Source organism: Barbatula barbatula (genome assembly GCF_947034865.1).
Source record: "Barbatula barbatula genome assembly, chromosome: 19".
Classification (NCBI taxonomy): domain Eukaryota; kingdom Metazoa; phylum Chordata; class Actinopteri; order Cypriniformes; family Nemacheilidae; genus Barbatula; species Barbatula barbatula.
The window spans coordinates 22,102,549-22,125,614 of NC_136782.1; the positions used below are offsets into that span (position 1 = coordinate 22,102,549).

The window sequence follows — 23,066 nt, forward strand, 5'->3', positions numbered from 1 at the left end:
TGACTTTTCTTAAAGCAGTTTAGTTTTGTCTCGATATCCACACCAGTAATGTTTTTCTATGGTAATGTTTTTTAAAACGGTTTAAATATCCTAGTTTATCCAAGGTTTAGTCCTGGTTTAAACTAATCCCTGTGCGGGAAACCGCCCCGTAATGTGTTTTCTTAAACACAGTTAAATCCGGTGAAATGAAACGATTGTGGGAGGTGGTTGAATCCAATCTGCCGAATTATGACCCCCACAAACACAAGGGTTAGGACGAGCTAATCACGTGGCTTTATCAAGGAAGGGGTCAAAATTCGGCACAACACCGGCGCAGGGCGCACGTGTGCGGGAGCGCGTGCCTGCTGCGCCTGCGTTTGTGCTCGTGACCCACGTGGTTTGTTTCGGTGGGCGCACGCGCGAACGAATATGGCGACCCGCTGCACGTCTCGCGTTACCGGACAGTGAGACACACCGACAGAGAAAGATCGAAAGAGACACACGGTAACGAGCCGCATTGTGTGTCTTTGTGTAACGACAGCGTTTATATGCGCACGTGTGTGTGTGTGTGTGTGTGTGTGTGTGTTCATGTTCGTGCGTGTACAACAACGCAGCAGGTTGAGTTGCACAATCCGGCCTTGAGACATGATCAATAGTGTGTGTGTGTGTGTATTATAAATGCGCTGTGTGTGTGTGTGAGGTGACAGGTTTCATGTGCAGTGTTTGACTATGAAGCTGCGTTTGAGTGTTTGTCGTTCACTCTTGTCCATGATGACATCGAGTACACATTCTGTGTTATTTCTGTTGTTCGTGGACATACTAATACTGTGTGTGTGTGTTTGATTTATGTAGAATTTGAGTGTCTCGCGACACATGCAGCAGACGTGTCACGTGTTTAACTCTAGTCTTGAGTTTGTAGCTTCTCCTTTAAGAATGCACTGATGTGTCTGTTTTCAAATATCATGTAAAAGTTGTGTCTTTCTGGTTCATGTGAATCTTCAGGGTCAAAGTTCACAGTTAAAGCCGGAGACGGTACACTGAGAGCGCGTGTGTGTGAAGCATTAGTCATCCATGAATGACTTTAGCATTTCTGTATCCAATGTGTGTGTGTGTGTGTTTAACTGATGCAAACAGGCTGTTTGTGTTCATCTGTGTATGTGTGTTGTTTTCAGACACTCTTCAATCTATTTGTTAAATCACATGATGAGAGGTGTACATTTAAAGCAATAGTTCACTCAATGATAATTCTGTCTTCATTTACTCTTGTTATGTCAAACCTCTGAGTCTTTCTGCCGCAGAACACAAAAGAAGATATTGTGTGGAAAGTTGCTACAGCGGCACCCATTCACTTCTATTGTATTGACACAAAACCAATGCAAGTGAATGGCTGACACTGATGTTCGGTTACCAACTTTCTATCGCAATATCTTCCTTTTTGCTCTGCTGAAGAAATGACAAGAGGGTGAATAAATGATTTTTTCATTTTTGGGTGAACTACCACTTTAAATTCCCTGTGAACCGGAAGTTGCGATTGTATTCTTACACATTTCCGAGTGAAAAGGAAATTCACAGGAGAAAATTAGTGGGCGTGGCTTGCGTTTTTCTGTGCCAATTGATTGGATGTGTAAAAACAGCTGTTGCATTGATTTTGAAATGAAACCGGCAGCAGACAGTTGAAGGGGAGGAGTTAACGGATGCTCCGGCCAAGCCGCTTAAGTCTGCGTCATTTCAGATGGATCGTCACTTCAGGGCGGAAGGGCACTTTTGGTATTTAACTGAAGGTTATGAGGGTACATGAATTTAAAAGAATAATAACCCACATTGATAAGCTATTTATTATAAACGCTGCAATATTTCATGAAAAAGAAGAATTGTCATTTTTTTATTTCACTGGGACTTTAAGTCTAAAATGACAAGGAAATAAAATGAAGGTTCTTTTACGTTACGCGTTGCATTTTGTCTCATTTAAGATTGAAATACTAAAATGTCTTTTACCTTCATAACTGTCATTTTAAAGTGCACACACATCTTTTTCTTCACCTGATATTCAATGTACTTTCACATTTTTACAGATGTCTTTAGGAGTGCTGATATCAGGAGTTCAGTATTTCAGATGACTCATAAATAAATATTTAAAGGTCATATATAATAGTCAGTGAACACTCATGCCGGTCTCACAGACAAGGCTTAGGAGTGAAAGTTAGAGCGGTCTTAACTGAAAATAAATTGCCCTGACAAATCTTTAAATATTGTTTTGTCTTTAGATGCACACCAGTAATGTTCCTATCTAAAGCGTTTTAATAAAGCAAATTAAATATGCTAATTTAACAAAGGCATAGTCCTGGCTTAAGCTAAGCTTCGTCTATGAAACCGGGCCTCATAGTATTAGATATTTAGATGTTTTATGACCTGTTGTGTGTAGTCAGCAAATTAAGACTTATGTAATGTTTCTGCTTCACTTCATAGCACAGCTTGTGTCCGTGTGTGTGTTTGACTCTATATTCGGCTATTGAAAAGAGAGAGCTGTCTGTCATAAACCCCTCGGTAAAGGAAGTCTGAGAATCTTCAGCTGGTCTTTTCCAGATCGATCACAGATGTCTGACATCTGGAATAAATAGCAGAAAATGAGCCAATGGTGTTCTGTGTTCGACCAAACTGTGACCTCTTTAAACCCTGAAATCATTAGTCTGAGTTCATTTCTTATTGTGTTTGTTTGAATACAGATTGTCATAGGAAGTTTAGAAACAGGGTTTTTCCTGCATTGAAATTTTTTTGTGTCCGTTGTCTTCATGAAATCCTGCACGTATTCTGTCATCTGTGACTGCAGTTGCTGCATCACACCTCAAAGGGGCGCTGTTCATTATTAGCTGTGTTTCGCAGCTTTTTTAGGTGAAAATTGTTCGGTTTGCATCAAAGTACTTTCAATTCAATCGTGGTGTACTTCATTGCATAATGTTTTAAGCTGTGCAGTTGTCTTGTTGAATCAGCTTTATACCCGCACAGCGAGTTCGCCAGTATGAACGCAACATTGCGATCAGAACGACTCGCAAACAAATCACTCCTTTGAACTGATTCGTTAAAACTTTTAAGTCACTAGCGAATATAAGAGATCGGTATAATGGTTTTGGGCAGTTTATGTACCTTGGCTGATATATATATATATCTCAATTATCAAAATATCACAAATGCACATTTGCAATGCAGAGTTTCAAAACGTTTTGTATAGTCATAGTTTTGATCGTCACTGTGACTCACACTCGTCCTGATGAGTCCGCTTGAGTGTTGTCATCCTCACATTCACACGTGCGTATGTACATGTGCTTTTAATTCAAATTAAAATGTAATGATGATCAGGTCTACCATTATAATTGGGAATTCAAGTCAATATACATTTATAATGTCATGTTACTGCAGAATAAAAGTGATTTATCATTACATCTCTCTCTCTTTTAGGTTTTGTCATTAGGTGCTGCGTCTCAATGCAGATGTTTCGGGTGAAATGAATAAGGCACCTCAGCCTCTGTCTGGACCCCCATCCGCCCCGTCCCACCCCTCTGTCCCCTCCCCGGGCCTGTCCCAGGTAACACACAGATGCCTGTCACCTCACGACTCTTGTATCTTGTGTTTTGTTGTTCTGATGAGTAAATACGCTTCATGTGTCCTCTGTAGCCCAGTTTTCCATCTGCTCCACCTTCAGTTGGTTTCAGCATCCCTTCACCACAAATGAACCCCTCCGCCCAATCCCGACAGGTGCGTAAGCAGCACACTTAAACATCAGTGTTTTACATAGAATATAATAGAGCTGACTTACTAAGTTGAAGGTTTGTTCATGTTGAGATTTGTGTGACTGAGGTGCTTCTGGGAAAATTTCTTTACTGCTTCTGTGGCTGTTATTGCTTCTGTGTGTTGACCTTTGACCTGTGTCTGGCTTTCTCTTTCTAGTTTGCCTCAGGTCCTAGAGCTTTACCACAACAGGTACTAACACACACACATGCACATACACACTCACATGTGCACACCAACGTTTGTACACTAACTCACACTTATAACATACACACTCGCTTACAAACAAACAGATACGTGCACACACACAAACTCTCAGACACTCACAAAGATACAGATAAACATACACACACACACACATACACAAAGATACAGATAAACACACACACACACACACATACACAAAGATACAGATAAACATACACACACACACACACATACACAAAGATACAGATAAACATACACACACACACACATACACAAAGATACAGATAAACATACACACACACACACACATACACAAAGATACAGATAAACATACACACACACACACATACACAAAGATACAGATAAACACACACACACACACACACATACACAAAGATACAGATAAACATACACACACACACACACATACACAAAGATACAGATAAACATACACACACACACACATACACAAAGATACAGATAAACATACACACACATACACAAAGATACAGATAAACATACATACACACACATACACAAAGATACAGATAAACATACACAAAAGTATATATATATACACACACACACAAATATACATACTTGCACAGATACAGACAAAAACACACTCATATACACTCATAAAGATACAGATACACACATACACATACACTTGCACAGATACAAACACACTTATGCACACAAACATATACACTCGCAAAGATACAGATCCAAACACACGCGCTCGCAGATATACTCGCACAAACTCACGCTTGCCTGCATACACAAACTCACAACACAACCAGATAAATAAACACACACACACAAAGTGTTTATGTGCTTTGTTTGTTTGCATGCTGCTGTGTTTCTCTGACTGTGTGCTGATGGATAACACACTCTTCATTTCTCTTGCTCTTCTGCTGTGTGTGTGTTTGTGTGCTGCTGAAGGGTGGATTCAGGTCGCTGCAGGTAACGCTTCTGTGTTGAACTTCATTTGGTTTGTTGACATGCATCAGATGGATTTCTCTGGCCGCCTTGTCTCGCTGGAGTTTAGCATCTCACAAATGATTCATCTTTGAAAATTGCAGTGTTGATGAATATGAACGACTCATCACTTCTTCCACTGACAAATCAACTTAAAAAATGACACATTTCACAGATACATTGTATTGTCAACACGTAAATATGTATAATATTAATGAAGACGCATTTAAATAAACAAACAAACATATTATACAAGTAAATGTTTTAGTAAGATTATCTTAAATATTGTATAAATATTTGTTTTAATTGAGCATCTTTGTTTTTCTTTTTTCAGCCGTACTATGCCAGTCGGCCCACTTTACCTGCCAATTCTGGGCGCGTTCAGTCAAGCCCCGCCCCTCACCCAATTCCCCCTCCACACGGACCACGCCCCCCTCATGTGTTCCAGCCGGGCCCCTCCCAAATGATGATGATTCCCCAGCAATCAATCAGCTTCCCAAACTCACAAGGCACCGCCTACTACATATCCAGCCAGGTACGTCCTATATGCTCCTACAAATGGTTTAAAAATCCATTGTTTTGATAACTGTATATCCTGCACTCACTTGCTAATGTCACTTCTGGTTAGACATAAACTACATTTCGTTACACTGTACTTGTATATGTGTAATGACAATAAAGTTGAATCTAATCATTTAATCTAAATGCTCACTACTATGTGTGTGACAATATTTATTGTTTTAAAATTACGTACACATCATTAACATTTGTCAGTGTGTTTTTCACACATTTTGCTGACACCCCCCCTCTTTTAAACTGACACAGGGATTGTGTTACTCTGACGTTATTGTGTGTGTGTGTGTGTGTGTGTCAGTGCAGTAAAATAGAGCAGTTTTCAGTCTCTTTCTCTCTTTGTCTTTCAGTACCGCCCCTCTTACGTGACCCCTCCGCAGTATCAGGTGGCCGGATCTCCTGGTTTTTACCCTGGTACAAGTCCAGGTGATTATGGTATGTATGAACTGGAGCGCGCGTGTGTGTGTCTCTCGTCTCTGTGTTTCTTTTGTTTATTTTTATACAAATAAAAATAATACAAATGATTGGTAAGTGGGCACGTTTAATTGGATCGGCACGTTAGCATTATGTTAAGTTGTTGAGTGAAAACTCATCACTTTCATTTCAGATGATCTAGAGATTCTGATGATGTGAGGTTCAAAAAGTTTAATTTCCTTCATTCTGTTCTTCTTTCTTTTGTTCTCTTTTTTCTTTCAATCTTTTTCATTTGTGTGTTCATTCTTTTGTTTGTGTGTTCATGTGTTCTTTCTAGTTCTTTTTTGTCTTTCTTTCTTTGGAATTGACAATATTCAGATAATCAATGGTCATATAGGAACAATTAAATAGTTAATAGCGCCCGCTTTTATTTGCATTTGCACTGCAGGAACCCGAAGGAATTTTATTTCCAGAGAAGCTTTTTGGAGGAACACTTTTCCTCCTTCTCCGAGGTGGAGTCTAAATCAGCAGGATAGAAACTACCTGTTCCTATCCTAGGCAATAGGCAAACGCTGATTGGCCAAACTTCTGTGGTTTGTTTGACGTTGTGTGACCGACGCGTGTAAAGAGTAGATGATATGAAAATGACATTTCATGCCGTTCGTAATGTTGCCGCATTTGAAAGTAAGCGGTCTGCCTAGTTGTAAATCCAAACAAAGCTATTGGCCTGGAGAAAAGCAATTAGACTCTGAATCACGCAAACGAGTCGTCCCCCGTCGCAACTTCGCTCTTCTCCACCAAACACTGTAGACCGTGAGCCTCATTCGCGGTAGACCAATTACAGCAGGTTAGACCATCTGACCAATCACATCAGACTAGGCTAGCGGAAAGGAGGGGATTAGACAGATGAATCAGCGAACGAATCATTTGAGAGTCAGTCAAGAAGTAAGGTAAGAATAACTACCCATTATTACGACATAAGTGTTTTTACACCCATGTACATAAACTGGTTGTTGGACACTATAAACCAAAGTAAGACCTTAAATCCCTAGTTATGTACTCTTTAACTGACGTTCCTCATGGAAAAAGCCTGACGGGAAGCGACAGCCCTCTTTACTCGTTCTGTGACTTTATTCCTAAACTCATCCGGTCGCAAAGCGTCTTATCTCGTGTTCAAGGTCTTCCAGCCTGTAGAGGGCGCTGTCACAGATCTCACAAGTGTCTTTCCTCTGACTGTTACCCACTGTAGTCTTAACACATACACACACACTGTTTGTAGAAGTGATGTGTCTTGCGCGTGGTTGTTATTTTTGGGTCTCAACGCCCCCTCCTCCAGCACAGCCAGTTTCCACAGGAGCTTTCTCACATACACACTCAGAGAGAGAGAGAGAGAGAGAGAGAGAGAGAGAGAGAGAGAGAGAGAGAGAGAGAGAGAGAGAGAGAGAGAGAGAGTGTGTGTGAGAGGCAGATAGACAAACAAACAGACAGACAGAGAGAGAGAGAGAGAGAGCGAGAGAGAGCGACAGGCATTCAGAAAGGAATAATGGGCAACAGAGGGTCCAGCAGAGAATCTGAGGGTACGTAAGTCTGACGTCTGTCTGTGTTCTTCTGTTTCCGTCACTCGTCTCCTCTTATTTACAGTAAAGTAAAGACTTTATCAATCTCTCTCTGTCTCCGGTCTGTGGGTTTTGACTATATTTAGTCTTGACTCTCTCGGTTCAACAATGCTCCCTCAGTAATACAAGTCGGGTTGGGTAGACGGATACGGAGAGACTGAACCAAACAGTTTTAAAAGTGTTCTGATGAGCAGGTGACGGGTTTATGGGAGTTTCCTCTCAAACCTCGGATTCACAACAGCAATAAAGTTAATAAGTCATACAATAGAATCAAATATTATCATTTAAACTACTTGCAAAAAACTGAAAATGTTATTTCGTTATTATAATGTTTTGTATAGTAGGTGTGTTAGAACATTTGACTTGTATTGTATGTTTGGCCATGACAGATTGTGTGTTTGTGAAAGGTGTGAGTGTGTCACACTATGATTAATACTTTAGAAACACTCATTGTTGTAGTTGCACTCTGCTATAAAATAAATAACCAAAAGATCTCTCTTTCCTGTTATAACTCGTTCTGTATGTGTGTGTTTTTTAGCTGGGGCGTATTACCCCGCTCAGGCACAGTTCACGACCCCTGTTCCCCCGGCACAAGTTTTGATGAGCCCCGCTCCACAACAGCAACAAGCCCCGCCTCCTCCACAGCAGCAAGCCCCGCCCAAACGGGAGCGCAAGCAGGTGGGATGCACACCTTACAGTGACCATCAATCCATCAGTCTGTCTGTCTGTCTGTCTGTGTGTGTGTGTGTGTCCGTCTTTGCGTTTCTGTTTGTGCGCGTGTGTGTGTGTGTCTGTCTGTATGTGTGTGTGCGTGTCTTTGTGTTCAGTCAGATGACAGAATTCGCAGCTTCTTTATCGTCTAGTAACTCTTGACATAAGTCTGTTGAGGTGTTTTGTGTAGATTTGTGACCGCTTTGGTTTGTTGCTCTCAGATTTAGTGGTTGTGTTGAGGTTGTTGCTCAGAGATTTGAAGCATCAGGGTTCAGAAAGACAGCGTGATAACATGCTGACACATCAATAGTGAACCTCTGCATCTCATGTAGCTGTGATTCAAGTTAGTTCTGGTCTTAGTTTTAATACTGAATTAAACTCAAAATATGTTTTGATTTTAAAATGATCCATTTGTGTTGAACTAAAGAAAGGAAGACATCCAGGAGTGTTGTCACATTGAGAGAATTATTCACGAGTGAATGTGGTCACTCATGATGTGTTGAGCGTGGGAGTCGCACAGAAGGTTTACTCGTGTTATCAGAGAGATCGCACAACTCGAACCTTTGACCAGTGACGTCTGCTTCAGAGGAATAGAAACTGAGAGAGAGAGAGAGGCCATCTCAAATTTAAGTTTGTCTTTTTCCCTACAGTAATGTGCATGTCTCTTCTGAGTTTTATATTTGAGAGTAAACATTTGCTTGATAAAGTATTCTACATGGCCAAAGAAACATAAATGGAAAATAAAGGAAGTAAATGACAGTTTTATAAAGTGACAATACAGAGAAAAGGGCTCTTACATTTGAGAGAGGAGGCTCTGGTGCTACGAAGTCATACAAGAAACCAGAAACACTAAAAATACATCCAAACGTGTTTAATACATTAATAAATGAATTACAAATTAATACAAATCATTATTGTGTCTTCATAAACTCTCTCAACACTTTACTATATGTAAAGCAAAACTTTAGCACCTAAATGTTGTACGCAAATCGTATACAAGCACACAATTCCTTTAATACCTGTTTTTCATTGTTTGATGAACATTACAAAGATCTTAATGATGATGCTGCTGCTCCTTAAAGATCGAGTTCACATACGGACATGCGCAGCTGATATTCTGTGACGCATATTTTGACGAAATCGAAATGCTAATATGGGATTCTTGATGTAAATTGTGTTTATACGCCCATTTCAGATGTTGGCGGCGTGAAAGAGAACTCTTATTATTTTGCTTGAATATCTCAAACAATGTGCAAAATAGAGTGACTGAATGCACCGCTTGCACAATATAACGTTTCTGCTCATTAAATGAACAATGCACAAAAATAATATAGTGATCAGTTTGGCAGTCGCGCCGGTGCGACCATTAAGAAAAACTGGTCACAAAGTCAGAGAAAAGTAGTCGCAAAATGTGACCATTTGTTGGAAGTCTAGAGTCCTGAGGGAATATCCTCTTATCTATTTATTTTTGTGGTTCTGTGATCGCTGAATTTAATGCAAAATTGGTTTAATCAAAAAACATGACAAAAGTAAAACTTAAATGACATTTTTCTTAATTGTCTGAGAACGTTTTACTTTTTAGAAAAGCTTTAAAACTATAAACGAATCCAAATTTTGTGCAAATTTCTGGAATTCATCATCTGAAAATTGGTCTTTGATCACAAAACTATTGTAAAAATGTAATCGATTGTTGGTGGCACTGATATGTTACTGACTTCATAATTATAATAAAAACAAGTGAAGCAATATATCACAATACAGAAAAGATTAAAATATATATTGCATAACTTTGGCAATAAATGTTTTATTAAATAATCTTTTTCAATGTTTATGCTAAAATGTAGTTTATTTAAGTAACACAGAAAATAACGTTTCTAATGTTTCTAAAATTGTTAAATGTTTTAGTGAAAATCTGTAACTTCAGTGTCAGTTTCATAATGTTATTTATTTTTACAAATATTGTGATAAAATCATAAACCCAGTGTCGTCGTGGATCATCGTCACACCCCTACTATTCATTATCCATCTTTACCTTCTGTAAAATTATTATATAATTTACTTAATAATAACAGTATAATCTGCTACCTAATTTGGTGTAAACCGATATAAATATGAAATTCACATCACACATTTATAAAGTAACGTTCTCTACATGCTGAGTTTCACTCTCAGTTTCTGAAGAAAAGAGTTGAGTTCTGTGGCTCCACGTGGCTCAACAGCTCCACCCTCCCAACGGTCCGGGTTCAGTCTGGTGGGTGGGACGCATTCCACTTCTCTCTCTCTCTCTCTCGGTCTGTCGCTGTGTGGTGTACGTGAGAGTTTGAGGCCCGCTGCTGTATGTGAGAGTTCAGCCCTGTTTCAAGAGTCGCCGTCAGGCTGAGTTTAGACTTCAGATCCAGGATGAAACGGGCCTAACAGAACCCGACCTCTCCTGAGCGAGGGGGGGGGGCAGGTAGGGAATGTGCTGCCTCATGAGTGTGTGTTTGTCAGTGTGTGTGTTGGGTCTGTCTGGGGAGTCGGTGTGTGTGTAATTCATTGCGTAAAGTCTTTGCAGGACAAACCGTTGGGTGTTAAGCGTTTTGAGTTTGTATGTGTTTTTAAAGGACATGCGATAAATGTTCCAGGCATTCTCTGCTTTATGAGGTACTTGACACTGTGTGTTTGTGTAACAGACATTCATTACATATTTCATCTGTTACTGCAGAGATAAACCCTTTGGCTTTAACTCGCTCTTGTTCATTTTCTATTTTTGTTGTGTCTTTTATTTGTCGTTGTCTTCTGGTCGGTGTGCTTCAGTACTTGTGTGTTCACATATTTCTCTTCTGCGTAGTAAATCTCTCTCTCGTACTGTCTCTCCCCCTCACTGTCTGTCTCTCGGTCTTCTCTCTCTCTCTCTCTAGATAAGAATTAGGGACCCTAATCAAGGAGGTCGTGACATCACGGAAGAGATCATGTCCGGAGGTCGCAGTGGCTCAACACCTACACCTCCTCAGGTACAACACGCACATTAAAGATGTTTTGTTATAATTTAATTGTTATAGTTAAGTCGATTAGTAGTCTGTTACTAAATCCATTTAGTAATCATGCGAGCAGATGGCAAAAAACACAATGACATCACGTCATATATCATTTTATATTTGAAGTTGTCTGTTTGCTTTTTTGGTTTTAATGATTAATCAGACAATTTCTTTTAGAAAAAACACTTGACAACGATTCATAATATTCCTCAAAATGTTATTACAGTCACTGCTGTGTGCGTCGGATATTGGCATCGGCACGCAGCCTAACGGCGATAACGGCCAACCTGTGGTCGTCCTGACAACCAGAGCGGAGTTTCCCATCCCTCCAGGTGAAAGCCCTGTACCTGATGCTCCGCCCACTCCCCCTCTCACCAGTCCACTAGGCGATACGGTGGATGCTCCGCCCCCTGCGCCTGAAGGTGATACCCACGTGACGTCCGCTCTGTTGGAAGCGGCTATAGAAGCCGAATGGGAAAAACCTGCCCCCTCCGGTTTTAACTGTGCAGATGCCACACCCCCTAAAGGTAAAGAGGAGGGGCCAGTGATAGAGACCCCGCTCGTCCCCACTCCGCAGGCGGAGCCAGTGCTGGAATCTCCAATAGCACAGCCAGAAGAGCTTCAGCTTTTCAACGGCGGAGCAGCGCTGGCGACTCAAGCTCACAGAGCATACAGAGACGTTAGCCCTATCGCCGAACCCGACGTCAGTGAAGAAGCTCCACCCGTTATCACAGAAAAGCCTGTAAGGACTGTCAAAGAAACCCCTCAAGTTGTTGACGCTACGGTTGCTAAGGAAGTGCCAGCTCCTGTTGTTAAGCAGCCTATTCCTCCAGTTGTCAAGGAGACCCCTGCTCCTGTTATAAAGGAGACTCCTACCGTCATCAAGCAAACCACTCCTGTGGTTGCTGTGGAAATGCCCATGACGGTTGAAGAGGAAGCGTCTCACAATGTTACCCAGGAGACTGTTGTCAAAGAAACGGGACAAATTCTTGAAAGTGTAGTTAGGGAGCTGCCGCCTCCTATTGCCAAGGAAAGCGATAAACCGGTTGTCAGGGAAACCTCTGCGACGGTTGTCAGGGAAACCTCTGCGACGGTTGTCAGGGAAACCTCTGCGACGGTTGTCAGGGAAACCTCTGCGACGGTTGTCGTGGAGCCCTCTGCGACGGTTGTCGTGGAGCCCTCTGCGACGGTTGTCGTGGAGCCCTCTGAGCCGGTTGTCGTGGAGCCCTCTGAGCCGGTTGTCGTGGAGCCCTCTGAGCCGGTTGTCGTGGAGCCCTCTGAGCCGGTTGTCGTGGAGCCCTCTGAGCCGGTTGTCGTGGAGCCCTCTGAGCCGGTTGTCGTGGAGCCCTCTGAGCCGGTTGTCGTGGAGCCCTCTGAGCCGGTTGTCGTGGAGATCTCTGAGCCGGTTGTCATGGAGACCTCTGAGCCGGTTGTCAAGGAGCCTGCCGCCCCGTCAGAGATTGCCGTGGATGTTCCAAAAGCCACGCCCCCTCCTGCTGCTGAGCGAGAGGATGTTCCCGCTCCGGAGGCCGCGCCCTCTGAGATTACTGTGACAGGTGTGACTCATAAGACAAAATTCACCCTAGAAGAGAGATGTAAAGCGTCCAGTGTGATGTACACATGCCTGCTTTCTGTTTGTTTGTGTTTTGTTTACACTTGTGTGTATTTGCAGCCATTTCTGTGCCAAAGAAGAAGAGAAAATTCAAAGAGTTGAATAAGAAGGAAGCCGGCGATATGCTAGATGCTTTTAAAGAGGTGAGCACGTGTCACAAATACGCATATCAGAATATTATTTGAATTTACTTTTGTTTATTTTTTTTGTTATATTTCCGACTTAAAATTTTTATTTAAATGACGGGGCCAACTTTGACATATCCACTGTCAAGCTCTTTAAGTGCTTTCCGAAAGCTCAGTTCAATAAGCTCGGTGTAAGTTCATGATGAAATGTCTTTGGAAAGCCTGCACCCCCTGAGCCTGAGGCCGCACCCCCGGTGAAGGCGGAGCCAGAGGTTGTTGCCCCGGTGGCCCCGCCCCCTGTAGAAGAATTGGACGAGACATGGGAGGAGAAAGAAGATAAACTCGATGCTGAAAACATCCGTCCACAGAGCCCCACCCCTGCCACACCCACTGAACAGAAGTACCAGTATAAAGAAGGTAGACATGAACTCTTTGCTGGTGTACAGTTTCTAAGCTGGTGTAAATATTTTAAGGGGTCATATGACACGGCTAAAACTAATATTATCGTTTGTTTTAGATGTTATGCAATACACGATTTAAGGTAAACAAACGCTGTATTTTCCACATACCGTGCATGTTTGTTTCTCCTCTTTGCTCCGCCTCTCGGAAATGTGTAGATTTCTTTTACAAATCTCATGGCTCTGAACAGCGAGGTGTGCTGTGATTGGCCAGTTCACTAGTGCGTAGTGATTGGATGAATACTGCAAGCGTATGAGGAAAACCAGGTCTGGGTGAGCTTTCGCTTTAAGATAGAACGCATCTTTTGTTCCCACACTTACATTTTTGCAATTTTACGTGTCTAATACATCCAACTTATAACACACCAAAGATATAGAAAACATGTATTCACGCCATATGACCCCTTTAATATATAAATGGTCATAGATGAGACATTTTTGCCAGTAACTGTTGTCTTTACTGTGGGTTGAGCTGTAAATACTCGTTTATAAAGTGTTTGCTTCAGTGTGATGGGTTCATATAGTATATAATATAATATATTCACATGATGTAAATCCGATAGATCTCCGAAACAAACATGGACCGTTTATAGCTCAACTAACGCCATCATTATTATTTAAATGACAAAACACATTCACACGATCCGGTGTATTCTAAGGTGCATCCCATATTGCGCATTTATGTACTAATCTATGCAATTTTGCCGTATAAGTTACGTTCACATTGAAAATCCTCAAATAAGAAGTGCACTCTAAGTACCAGGATGATTCACTTTTTCAACCAAAAATCTGAAGTGTGGAACTGTGGACACTCGCAGTTTGGCTTACGTAGCAGAAGAGAGGCGGAGCTATCGGACACTGCTCGAACAAAACTCTCCTGCAGAGTTTTAACGCTTCAATCTGAGGATGACTAAAGTATTGCTGAGCAAAACCGATGAAAACAACATTAGATTCACGTCATTTGTGCCCGTCTGGTAAACAAGTATTCTTCCGGTTATTATAAATCCGTTTAGTCATCCATATGAGACAATACTACTCTTCTGAAAATCGTAAACTAGACAGTTGAGCGCATAGTCTAAGTGCGTTGTTGTATGTCCTTTGGGACACGGCTCTAGTCTCAGACGTCACGCCCACCGGCCGTTTTCTGGAAACACTTCAGCACGCTCAGTCGTCATCTCATTGGTTGAATTTCGCCGGGAAACGTGTATCGTGTTCTTTGACGGTCTGCCTGGAAACGACTTATCTGAACTAAGCTGTTGTGTTTATAACGGTTGCAATAAGATCATCTTAAATTCTTAAAGTATGCAGGGTTCACGGCATAAACTTCTCATCGTTGTTGTTCACTTTTGACACTTTGTGAATGTACACCGGACTGTTACTGAAGGGATAATTCCATGTCTCTGACCATGACAAGGCATTAAACGAAACACAATTAGTTGCTTCACCTGTCAGTCACATTGGCCTCTTGGGCGGGCCTTGGCCAAAGACTGTGGCTACGAGGTGTAGCCAACCTTCAGGAATATGGTTTCACAGCCAAAAGACAGAAAAAGTGACAATTACTTTTCTGTAAATTACTTAGTTTTAGAAAACATTGTTTCGTCTTACAAGATCAATAAAAACATGCACGGAAAAGTCAATGTACGCATTATTTATGCATAGATTCATATTTTTGCTAATATTAAAGAGGTTTAAAACATCTCCCCTTTAAACACTTGCTCTCGACTATTTAAATAAATTGTCAGTTAATGGAATATGCAGGCAGAATATCTTTTTCACTTTACTCCATGAATATATAAGGTTACATTATTTATTTATGCGTTTTTATATTCTTTTGTTATTTTATATCATATTATATCAGCTTATTAATTGTCTTTAAAACTTAAATGTAATTACGATAATAGCACACCTTTGTGTGGTTTAAAAATCCCCATAGATGGGTGAATATTGTGAATAATGTTGTTGTTTCCGGCAGATCAATGGAAACCTATAGACCCCGAGGAGAAGAAGAAGTATGACCGAGAGTTTCTGCTGGGCTTTCAGTTCATCAGTGCCAGCATGCACAAGCCTGAGGGTTTGCCACAAATCAGTGATGTCGTTCTGGAAAAGGTAAGTAACACATACACAAACAAGCATATGTGTGTGTACACCATTTATTAATCTTTGTCTTTCTGTAGGCCAATAAAACTCCTCTGAGGCAGCTGGATCCCAGTCGTTTGACTGGAATGAACTGTGGTCCGGATTTCACTCCGTCATATGCCAACCTTGGCCGTCCGTCAGTCGGTGGGCGTGGCCCGGTCTGTATCACCACACTTCAAGTCAACATGAAATCAAATTTATTTTCATCATCAGTTATGTTGAAGTCTTCTCTCTCTTTAGCCGTCAGGTATGAGCGGACCCCGGCGTTCGGGTCAGGGCCCGCGGGGTAAAGAGCCTCGTAAGATCATCACCAGCATGTCTCTCGGCGAGGACGTTCAACTGAATAAGGCAGCGAAGGCGTGGAAGCCGTCAGTGAAGCACAGCGGGCGGGTGGAGGAAGACGACACAGAGGCACCACAGACACAGGAGCTGTTTAAACGTGTTCGTAGCGTGTTGAATAAACTGACACCGCAGATGTTTCAGCCGTTGATGAAGCAGGTGACTGACATGACCATCGACACAGAAGAGCGCCTGAAGGGGGTCATCGACCTGATATTTGAGAAAGCCATCTCCGAACCCAACTTCTCCGTCGCTTACGCCAACATGTGCCGCTGCCTTATAGCGGTCAGTCCGTGTGTGTGTGTGTGTGTGTTTTGACTTCATGACAGTTTAACAAACCCAACCAAACTCTGGTTACTGTCTCGTGGGTTTGTGCTCCAATGAAGATCCCAATACTGTGCCGTGTGTCTGACCATCATTGTGATTACAAACAAATTCTGAGGAGCACAGTGTGTGTGTGTCTGTCTGTGTGTGTCTGTCTGCGTGTTTCTGATTATCTTTTCTCTTTATAGCTAAAGGTTCCCACCTCTGATAAACCAGGAGTGACAGTGAACTTCAGGAAGTTGTTGTTGAATCGCTGTCAGAAGGAGTTTGAGAAAGACAAAGATGATGATGAACATTTTGAGAAGAAACAGAAAGAGTTGGATGCTGCTACAGGGGTATACAACTACATACAAACCAGAGTCACTTCACGTCACAGTCAGGACACAAACCAGAGTCAATTCACATCTGGAAAACACTGAACATCATAACGTGATGATCTAATTTGTGACATCAATTCTTCAATTTCAGGAAGAGGAGAGGCAAAAGTTGAAGGAGGAGCTTGAGGAAGCCAAAGACCAAGCTCGGCGACGGTCCCTAGGCAACATCAAGTTCATTGGTGAGCTGTTCAAGCTGAAGATGTTAACAGAGAACATCATGCACGACTGTATCGTGAAGCTGCTGAAGAACCACGACGCGGAGAGTCTCGAGTGTCTCTGTCGTCTTCTCTCCACCATCGGCAAAGATCTCGACTTCGAGAAGGCCAAGGTGAGACTCAGCTGAGCTCAAACACATCACGCCTAAGAGACGCATTATTAAAGCTCATGAAACACTGTGTCTTTCAGCCCCGAATGGATCAGTATTTCAATCAGATGGAGAAAATTATCAAAGATAAGAAAACATCTTCCAGAATCCGCTTCATGTTGCAAGACGTCATCGACTTAAGACGGGTGAGCAGTCCTGAGCTTCATTCTGTGTGTGTGCTGTAGTCTAGCTCAGATCTTACCTATTTAACAGACTAAAAAGGGTTTTGCGCCATTTCATCATTTATTCCTGTATTGTTCATGTTGTTTTCTAAATCGAAAGCGAATGAGCGAATGTTAGTCTATAGTATAATACACGCCTTCTCCATATTATCACGTTTCTTTTAATGTTAAAGAGTAAATAACTTCACGTTAATGAAAGTCTTCGTTTTGTTTATTTCTCTGTCAGAATAACTGGGTGCCGCGCAGAGGAGATCTGGGTCCGAAGACCATCGAGCAGATTCACAAGGAGGCAGAGCTAGAAGAGCACAGAGAGCAAGTCAAAGTTCAACAGCTCATGTCTAAGAAGGAGGGCAGAGGAGGAGGTGGCGGCGGTGGAGGTGGCGGTGGAGGTGGCGGCGGTGGTGGAGGTGGCGGTGGCGGAGGAATGGGTGGCCTCGGACCCCGAGGTGGACAGCACACGCCTGCTTCCCGTGGCAACCAGCCCCCCGACGACGGCTGGAACACCGTGCCCATTTCCACCAAAAACAGACCCATCGACCCCACTCGACTCAGCAAGATTACCAAGGTCTGACCTAAAAAGAATAAAAAATCTGATATTATTAGTGATCAAACTGATTCTACAAAACATCATTGCTGGTCAAACGTTTGTTTGTTTGTCTTGTAGCCGGGCGCGTTAGACTTTAATAATCAGCTTCTTGCCCCTGGAGGTAAGGGCACATGGGGCAGTTGGGGTAAAGGCAGTAGCGGTGGCTCCGGAGCCAAACCCAGCGACGGCGGTGAGTGTGTTCACGTGTTGTTAGTTTTCTAAAGAACACGTGTGACTTTAGCGTAACTCTCTTGTTTCTCCCGGCGTCGTCTTCAGCCCAGGACTCCGGTCGCCCGAGCAATCTGAACCGCTTCTCAGCGCTCCAACAGTCCGCGTCTTCCTCATCCTCAAACATGGAGTCTGACAGGCGGGTTCCTCAAAGGTCAGAGGTCACGTTCCGTGACGATGGTGCACAATTCCTCACCTCCAAGCATGTTCTGACTGGCTTTCTTATCTGTGAATCGCAGGAATAGCTCCAGCCGGGAACGCTTTGACCGCCGCGACGAGCGCGGGGACCGGGGAAGCGACCGATTTGAACGCCGTGACGACCGGCTGGACCGGAATCGCCCCGCAGTCGGCAAACGAAGCTTCAGCCGTGAGAAGGACGAGAGAAGTCGGGAGAAAGATCAGCGTCCAGCGGAAACTGTCCGCAGAGTGTCGAGCATGACGGATGAGCGGAGAGAGAGAGATCGTGGCACCCGGGAGAACGGTGAGATGATGTGCAATACAGCTTTCAAATGGTGTGTGTTGTGTTCACCTGTTTACTGAACTGTGTGTGTGTGTGTGCGCAGTAAAGCAAGAGACGGCTCCCACTCCACCACCTGCTTCATCCAAACCTGCTCTGACTGAAGAAGAACTGGAGAAGAAATCAACAGCCATCATAGAGGAATACCTACACATCAATGACATCAAGGTACACAAACACACACACTTTTCATTATCAGAGGTTTTCATAATCTATCTTTATTTTTGTTGAATTATGCACTTATTCAAACAACGTAAATCTTTATTGTTGAACTCTGTGTAAAGTGACTTTAAAACATGTGTTACGAGTTTGTCACACAATAGAAAAGTGTGTTATTAACCTCTCGGCCATTTGAATGGAGAAAAACTAAATCTTGGAAAAATAGGATTTTCTGATTTTAACTGAAATTATGAGGGCACACGTTTTTTAAAGAGAATGACCCACATTGATAAACTATTTACAATTAACGCTGCAATATTTCTTGAAAACTGAAAACAAGTATCAATAACCAATAATTCCGAAAGGCGTTAGTCTTTATAGTATCTATAAAATATAATGAGAAAAAGTGGTTTAGAGGTGTGACAAGGTCTCGCGAGATCAGAATATCCTCACGTAATTGGAATGATGGAGTGCTAAGCTCGGAAATCTTTAACATTGTAGCTACTTTCCCACCGTTTCTCTATGTAAACACGAGATTTCATAGTGTTATTACATCAAGCGCTGTGAGCAGCTGACTACCACAAGTTGAGAATAGCAATTGCAAGTTCACATTGTTATTTTAAAAGTACATGCACAGGCAAACCTCTTCAAAAACAGATCATCTGTCTCTTACATATGTGCAATGTTAGCAGAAAATCATGTAGTTTTAACTGTTTCTCTGAAGGCTATGTGGGTTCAGTCAGTGTAGGAAGGAGGATTGACGGTGTGATATGATCACCACCTCTGCTAACACCAGCACTATGCAAAGTCAGAAAACAAGCCTGCAGTGACTTATTGTTTATTACTGCATAACATCATTCATTAAAACGTCTTAGAATGTCTACATTTTCAGCATTTTGTGTTTTTAAGGTGAATAAGAGACACATTTTCCCTATATATTTCATTATTGTGGATTTCTTAAAAAAAAGTCTAAAACTATTTCTCGTGAACTCTTGAACTCGTGAACTCGTCTCGTGGGATAAGTGTCTCCTTAAGTCTTATCGGACAAGAGGTATTTTAAAGTGTTGTCATTGAACCAAAACAGTGCTGAATCTCTTTTTTGTTTGTTTTATGTCCTTTCAGTATTAAGTGTAATGAACCAGCAGATTCCGAATCTGAAGTTTTGTGTCAAGTCTTAATTTACTGCTTTGAATTTACCGTGTTCATTGTTGCTTGAACTGTGAAATAAATGAACATCAGGATGTTTTCGTCCTGTAGGAGGCGCTGCAGTGTGTGGTGGAGTTGAACTGCGCGTCCCTGTTGTCCGTGTTCGTGCGGACGGGAATCGAGTCGACGCTGGAGCGCAGCGCCATCACTAGAGAGCACATTGGTTTACTGTTCCACCAGCTGCTCAAAACACAAACACTATCAACACAACAGTATTATAAAGGGTGAGACGTACACGCGTGACTGAGGCTTCTGGACGTTGTGTGTTACATGTGAACGTCATTATAAAGTGTGTGTTGGTTCAGGTTGGCCGAGGTTCTGGAGGTTGCAGAAGACATGGCTATTGATATCCCTCACATCTGGCTGTATCTGGCTGAACTCATCTGTCCTGTGCTGCACGAGGGGGGCATTCCCATGGGCCCTCTCTTCAGGTGACAACTGTCAATCAAACCCACCACTTAAAATACACCTCCGTTATAAAACTCAGCAATAAGACAACTTCATATTTTCTGATGAAGAGATCGGTTTTGATCAAACACACCAGTGTAGTGAAAAGTTTCCAAAAGTAATAAGTGTATACATGTTTTTATGGACCCTTAAATTGTGTTCTTAAAGGGACGGTTCATCCAAAAATAACCAAATGTGTATAAATGTCTTTGAACACAGGGAAAGATATTTATGAGATTGCTCATGACCAAACGGATCTTTGACCCCATTGACTCCCATAGCAGGAAAAATACTTTATAATGTTTTGTTCTGTTTAACACAAAAGAAGATATTTTGAAGAATGTTGGAGAGCCATCAGTTCTCGGACCTCCTATGGGTGTCAATAGGGTTGGGGGGGTTTGAATCACCTAACTATCGAGATTCTTTTTTTAAACGATTTTAAAATATATATATTTTTTAACTTTATCTTAGAGGCGCTGGACTGAAGTTACTCGTTTCTCCAGAAGAGGGCGAAATGTATACGTTACAGGAGGATTGGCCCCCCTTTCAGAATTCTTTCTATACCTTTGTTTTAAATCCAAATCTAAACTTCGACCATTTTTCCTCCCTGGACGACCTTCTTTTCGTGATGGTTGCATCAGTGCGACTGCAAAACTAATTAGCAGAAATGTTGTATTGCGCATCTCAGAGAGTGAAAAATGCTGTACAGAGTTCTCCTTCACGTCGACTTACTCCTAAACAGAGAACTCTACACACATTTACGACAAAATGCCCGTGGCATGTGAATGTACCGTTGGAAAACAACACACAGTATATTAGCTCTTAAAGGGACAGCAGCAGTATAATAAACATTTTTTAATGTCTTTAATGTTTATCATGAAAGAAAACACTCACTTCTGAGTGATTGATCTCTGTAAATCTCATATATTTTAAGATGTATGTTATTTGTACAGTGACGAGTATGAAGTGTAATTTTACATTTGATTACTTTTTCCCATTTCTGTACCTGATAAATACTGTTCGATCAATCTGAGGCACTGATTATAATTCTATGTTTACTTAAGCACATTCGTTTGTGCTTTTGCTATTATTTTTATTTGTTTATTTATTTCTTTTAATTGTGGCAGGGTTAGTACAATCTCATCAGGCCAATATGTGACCAGATCTCAAGTCCTGGCCACAAGAGCTCCGAGGAATCGAATTCACTTCATTTGTTAAAAATGTGCAATAAAGTTAAGGGCTGGTGCCATCCGTGCCATCCCCCTCAGTCCTGTTTAATCCCAAGCGTGGAAAACAAAAATCACAATAAAATTGTAATATCTAATCGCAACTCCCAGTTATCACGATATATATTGAATCGGCGCTAGAGTATCGGGACCGTATTGAATCGGGAGAGAAGCCCGTCGTCCATTCAATGGGGTCCAAGAACTGTTTGGTTACAAGCATTCGTCCAAATATCTATCACTGTGTTTAACCAAACAGAGAAATGAATACAGGTTTGGATCAACTAGAGAGTCATTCATGACAGAATCATTTCTCATGGTGAAGTATCCCTTTAACCCACATCAAGCTGGGTTAATACAAACCCAACCATTAGTATTGAACATGTTCTGTTCAGAAACGTCATTCTCGCATGTTCACATGTCCTCTACCTTGTGTTTTTAGGGAAGTGGCGAAACCTCTGTTGCCTTTTGGGAAAGCTGGAGTTTTACTGGCAGAGATTTTCAAACTTCTCTGTAAAGCAATGGTACGGTGTAGTTGAATGTACCTTTAGTTTTTGCCCCAATGAAGGTTAAACTGTGTTTTCTGAACCTGTTTTTTCCTGTCTCAGAGTCTTAAGAAGGTGGGGACAATGTGGAAGGAGGCGGAGCTTAGCTGGAAAGAATTCCTTCCAGAAGATGAGGATGTGAATAAGTTTGTCACGGAAAAGGTCAGAGTGAAATCAATCTTCATCCAGCATTAAATCAGTGTCATCGAAACCAGTTTAACATCTGCGTGTGTGTAGGGAGTGGAGTTGACTCTGGGTGAAGAGTGTGTGGGGAAGAGCAGGAAATCGTCTCTGAGCTCAGAGGAGATCTTGCGGGAGCTCGAGCGTCTCCTGCAGGAGAAAGCCAACAACCAGAGGGTCTTTGATTGGGTGGAGGTACAGCTGTGTGTCCATTAGTTTCAAATGATCTGCTCTTTAACACCATGTCCCAAAACAACGTTAACATTTTTCTGTTTTCAATAAACACCATTCAGGGGCATGGCACAATAAAACTGCCCTTGCTAATGAGCTGTTGCGTTCATATCACTGTCATTCTCTTGACCTTTGACCTTCACTTCCTCCCTAGGCCAACCTGGACGAGCAGCAAACGGCATCTAATGGGTTTGTGCGAGCGCTGATGATGGCGGTGTGTCAGTCGGCCATCGTCTGTGAGTCCACAGCTTTTGGTTTTGTGTCTTGTGATGTAACGATTCATGAAACTAATCTCACGATTTATTTTTACAAAATGAGTTGACAAATTAGAAATGATCAGCTGCCCTTTTACTATTTCTCAAATGCTGCACATTTCTTTGTAAAATTAAAATATCTTTTATCTCAAACAACTAAACTAAACTGCCATTTACATCAAATAATACGAAAGTCTCTTTAATATAAACAAACACTTTGTGCTTTTCTAGGATTTATTTTACATTAAAAAAAAAATATCAGCATTTTCCGTTTTAGTAAACACAGCGGCCC

General features: G+C 41.9%; 1 protein-coding gene across 1 annotated transcript in view; it reads left to right on the plus strand.

The window, feature by feature from the left end:
• Positions 1 to 316: 316 nt before the first annotated feature.
• The window catches only part of eif4g1b (eukaryotic translation initiation factor 4 gamma, 1b), a gene marked incomplete at its 3' end in the record, with an annotated part of 23,218 nt that continues 468 nt past the window's right edge, over positions 317 to 23,066 (plus strand). The window contains exons 1-29 of the mRNA XM_079480696.1: positions 317 to 483; positions 3,433 to 3,559; positions 3,649 to 3,729; positions 3,922 to 3,954; positions 4,915 to 4,935; positions 5,285 to 5,485; positions 5,874 to 5,958; positions 8,092 to 8,231; positions 11,165 to 11,257; positions 11,508 to 12,837; positions 12,954 to 13,036; positions 13,240 to 13,435; positions 15,449 to 15,582; positions 15,651 to 15,770; positions 15,853 to 16,236; positions 16,464 to 16,610; positions 16,744 to 16,980; positions 17,058 to 17,162; positions 17,425 to 17,763; positions 17,863 to 17,974; positions 18,061 to 18,166; positions 18,252 to 18,493; positions 18,576 to 18,697; positions 19,946 to 20,118; positions 20,200 to 20,325; positions 22,007 to 22,088; positions 22,173 to 22,271; positions 22,347 to 22,484; positions 22,675 to 22,791. Of these exons, the coding sequence (XP_079336822.1) occupies positions 3,479 to 3,559; positions 3,649 to 3,729; positions 3,922 to 3,954; positions 4,915 to 4,935; positions 5,285 to 5,485; positions 5,874 to 5,958; positions 8,092 to 8,231; positions 11,165 to 11,257; positions 11,508 to 12,837; positions 12,954 to 13,036; positions 13,240 to 13,435; positions 15,449 to 15,582; positions 15,651 to 15,770; positions 15,853 to 16,236; positions 16,464 to 16,610; positions 16,744 to 16,980; positions 17,058 to 17,162; positions 17,425 to 17,763; positions 17,863 to 17,974; positions 18,061 to 18,166; positions 18,252 to 18,493; positions 18,576 to 18,697; positions 19,946 to 20,118; positions 20,200 to 20,325; positions 22,007 to 22,088; positions 22,173 to 22,271; positions 22,347 to 22,484; positions 22,675 to 22,791 (5,127 nt within the window). The 5' untranslated portion in view covers positions 317 to 483; positions 3,433 to 3,478. The remainder of the gene's footprint in view (positions 484 to 3,432; positions 3,560 to 3,648; positions 3,730 to 3,921; positions 3,955 to 4,914; positions 4,936 to 5,284; positions 5,486 to 5,873; positions 5,959 to 8,091; positions 8,232 to 11,164; positions 11,258 to 11,507; positions 12,838 to 12,953; positions 13,037 to 13,239; positions 13,436 to 15,448; positions 15,583 to 15,650; positions 15,771 to 15,852; positions 16,237 to 16,463; positions 16,611 to 16,743; positions 16,981 to 17,057; positions 17,163 to 17,424; positions 17,764 to 17,862; positions 17,975 to 18,060; positions 18,167 to 18,251; positions 18,494 to 18,575; positions 18,698 to 19,945; positions 20,119 to 20,199; positions 20,326 to 22,006; positions 22,089 to 22,172; positions 22,272 to 22,346; positions 22,485 to 22,674; positions 22,792 to 23,066) is intronic.